This window comes from Phycodurus eques, chromosome 2, assembly GCF_024500275.1.
Source record: "Phycodurus eques isolate BA_2022a chromosome 2, UOR_Pequ_1.1, whole genome shotgun sequence".
NCBI lineage: Eukaryota > Metazoa > Chordata > Actinopteri > Syngnathiformes > Syngnathidae > Phycodurus > Phycodurus eques.
The window spans coordinates 27217860-27221721 of record NC_084526.1 but is presented as its reverse complement, the minus strand read 5'-3'; the positions used below and the strand labels follow the sequence as shown (position 1 = coordinate 27221721).

Sequence of the window (3862 nt, the reverse complement as noted above, 5' to 3'; positions counted from 1 at the left end):
AAGAAACAGTGTTACTTTGTATTTATTTTTAATGTATGGACACATCTACTCATTCACACTACTGACACATGCGGATATCATTTAAATAGGACCAGAGTGTGCAGATTAAAATCATTTCAAATCATTTCAAAGACCAATTTAATGGAGATGAGACATGACAATTGCTCGTTGTGCTTGTTGTGTGAAATTTTTGGATTTGGATGCCCGTTGGCAGACGACTGGTTAGCACATCTGCCTCACAGTTCTGAGGACCTGGGTTCAATTACGGCTTCGTATGTGTGGAGTTTACATGTTCTCCCCGAGCCTGCGTGGGTTTTCTCTGGTTTCTTACCACATCACAAAAACATGCATGCTAATAGCAGACTCTAAATTGCCCGTAGGTGTGAATGTGAGTGCGAATGGTTGTTTGTTTATATGTGCCCGGCGATTGGCTGGCGACCAGTTCAGGGCGACCAGAGTCAGCTGGGATAGGCTCCAGTACATCCACGACCCGAGTGAGCATCAGCGGTACGGAAAATTAATGGATGCCAGCTGTTAAATCATGACAGTGAACATGAGAGATGTGTATTGCCTTGTCACACTTTATTCAATATAGTTTAATACACAGATCATACATATGTCACATCCTATTTTTGGCTTTTTCTTTTAATTTGAGAATCAGAATCAGCCAATCTGACTCCCGGTCTTGAAGATTATTATTATTGAAATACAAATATTTTACTATAAAGTTAGTTATCTGATTAACATGTTCTTGTCTTTTATACGTACCAGATAGAAATCCCTAGCAACAAAGGGATTTTAAAAATTATTCCAGAACAATTTCTAAAGCTAAGTCGTGTAGTAATATGACCAAAACAATAATACATGTACAGTAAGTATGTGCATTTAAACACCAAAGAAAACATATTTACATTTCATGTTTCATGTGCTGTATGTCCTTGCTTGTTTTCTAGGAATGTTTTAGAAGTGATTATGAACTGTAATCACTTGGGGGCGGGGGCAGGGGGGTGAATTGGGAATAAAATGTTGCATATTGATATTTATCAATGAAATGTAATGACATCAAATTAAAGGTAATTTGAGCAAGTGCGTTATTTGACAAGTGTGTATCAAACGTCGGTGACCCCGCACTTAATTAAGTACACACAAACTGTACCTACAAAACACATGGCAAACTATATGTAATAAACAGCGGGTAAAGAAGTGTCAACTTGCTCTTCCAGGGTCATGAAGCCATCATTCGAGTTCACCGACTGAACACGTACTCGGTGTAGCTGGTCCACACTTTGTCCTCCCCCGGGTCGCTGCTGGCGTACGAGCACGTCCCCGTGGAGTTGCAGGCCACCATGTGGAAGCCGGCCTCGGCCAGCCGGTCGAACGCCTGCTCCAGGAAGTTGTACTTGAGGTAGTACCTGGACGTGTACTTGTCTGGGGGTCGGTCTGGGTCTCGGCTCTCATTCAAGGTGTCCCCAAACACTTCTTTGGCGAGGCAGATCTTGCTGCACACGGTTATCCTGGCCACCCGGCGGAATTTGCCGTCCGCCTGGATGTCTCTGCCGATGGTGTAGCTGCCCCTGTAGCCGACCGTGATGTAACCCGCGCTGGCGCCCGGCGAGCGCGGCGTTCTATCCGAAGAGGGAGAGGCGGCGGTCGGGCTGGCGAGCTCGGCCTCTTCCGGCTCCCCGCTGTCCTCCGTGGGAGAGCCGTCCTTGCTGGGGGCCGCCAGGCGCCTCGACAGCTCCGGTAGCTGGAAGAATTCCGCCTCCTTCTGCAACCGCCTCCTCTCCTTGAAGAACTCGGGCAGGAAGAGCTCCGAGTCCCGCAAGTAGTCCAGAATGTAGCGGAACAGAAAGCCGTCTCGGTCGAAAAAGAAGCGACCCTTGGCGTCTTTGGGAAGCTCGTCCGGGGAACTTTGGCTGAACTTGGCCCACAGCAGGGAGTCGGCCACCGCCGTCAGCGTGTCCAGCCGGGTCACGTACACCTGACCACCCACGTTGAGCTCCACGATGTCCGGGAACGTCGAGCTTTGGCCGTCTCTCTCTGCCATCTCTGCTCGCGGTTGAGGGGAAGACAGTTTGGTCGTGTCGCTCATTTTCAGATGCGTTGTTATATGGCTTCGGCTGAGTGGGAGGAGAAGCGCCACGACAGTCAGCGCAGCTTTTAACTGTTCAGTGGGAGTTTGGTGCTGCCTTCAGTCTCGACTCTCGAAGAAACCCTTCCACTACGCGCCAATGTAAAGTACTTGTAGAAAACGTTGAATAATGTATAGTGACAGCCAGACAGAACATTTAAATGCTCTTCCATTAGATGGCAGAAGGTACAAGCGACCTCTGTAGCCACACCTGTTGCTTTCCAACAGCAGAATGAATCATGCAGGCTTGCTCCAAGTATGGCAGCTTTGTACAATTTAACAGGCCCGGATTTCACACATTCATACTCTTTGAGATCTTTGTGTGTGTGTGTGTGTGTGTGTGGTGAATAATAATAATAATAATAATAACAACAACAAACAACTTTGAGATGTTTCTAATGTCAAATGTTTGCCTTGCCTCAATAAAGCTTCAGAAATAATATGGATAAGAATTGAATCTGTATATTTTTCTTCTTTAATGTATGGGAATTTAAGAAACAGCGTGGTGTGCAAGGACGTCATACATTACTTTGGTTACATTCCTTCTTCACCATGAATATCGAAAGGTGCCTTACCTTGGTGAAAGGTGAAATCTAGCCAGTCACCAGTGCTTTGGGGAATATTGGGGATTGGATTTTCATGCAAGATCCACATTTTGCCATTGTTGTCGGTGAATGGGAGTCTGCATGTTCTCTCTTCCCTGTTGCCCTGTGATTGGCTGGCGACCAGTTCAGGGTATACCCCACCTCTCGCCAAAGGATATCTGGGATAGGCTCCGACACACCCACGACTCTAGTGAAAATGGATGGATGTTCTCCCTGTACCTGTGTGGGTTTTCTCCGGGTACTCCGGTTTCCTCCCACTTTCCAAAAACATACATGGTATGTTAATCAAAGACTAAAAATTGTCCATAGGTGTGAATGTGAGTGCGAACGGTTGTTTGTCTATGTGTGCCCTGCAATTGGCTGGTGACCAGTGCAGGTGACCAGTGCAGTGCAGGCTCGCCCAGAATCAGCTGAGACCATCTCAGCTGATTCTGGGCGAGAGGCGGGGTACAGCCTGCACTGGTCACCAGCCAGGAGTCCCAATTTAACACCCTGTGAGGTTTTTCTTTGGGGTTGGTTAAAGCAGAAAGTCTACTGTTCCAAACCAAAGACTTTGGAAGAACTCGCAAGGCGATTATGAGAAGTTACTGGTGGTGAAATCAGCTAATGTGATCCCTGGGCAGCTCAAAACACAGGTACAGAATTCTGGGGGCCATAAAGAATTTTAAATAAAACCTCATGATAAATGTCACTTTGGGGCCATAATTCCAAAATGTACAGCATGTTCATAGCAAAAACAACACTGCACATACAGATAAATGCCTACAGTGAAGAATGGTGGTGGCATTGTCATGCATAGATCATTTTACACTTGTGACAATGTGAGTCCCAGATGCACATGTCATGGAAACAATGAGTCCCAGCCCTGGAACAATGAGTCACTGCAATTTATCATCACGGAATACAGGTACAGTAATCCTCCACTATATCCCAGTTCTAGCTTCGCGGTCCCGCTATATTGCAGATTTTTATCACAGTTGTTACTTTTTATACTGTTTGTACAATATTTTTGTGTTATCCATTGTTCTTGCTCTCTCTCAATATTTGTGTTTGAATATGTTTGTATTGTTTCAGGTGTGTTTATATGCCTTTCAAAAAAAATTAAGTGACGTTAATGCAACAAAAA

The 3862-nt window shown here is 45.7% G+C and overlaps 1 protein-coding gene across 1 annotated transcript; it reads right to left on the bottom strand.

Moving 5' to 3' along the window:
• Positions 1-563: 563 nt before the first annotated feature.
• LOC133415866 (BTB/POZ domain-containing protein KCTD12-like) lies at positions 564-2369 on the bottom strand. Its single transcript, XM_061702384.1, has one exon. The coding sequence runs from the start codon at positions 2090-2092 to the stop codon at positions 1247-1249; it is 846 nt and encodes a 281-aa protein (XP_061558368.1). The 5' UTR covers positions 2093-2369; the 3' UTR covers positions 564-1246.
• Between the last annotated feature and the right edge of the window lie 1493 nt (positions 2370-3862).

What these genes read in the sequence shown, in the direction of transcription:
- LOC133415866 (XM_061702384.1), bottom strand. Translation starts at nt 2,092, where the DNA reads ATGAGCGACACGACCAAACTGTCTTCCCCTCAACCGCGAGCAGAGATG.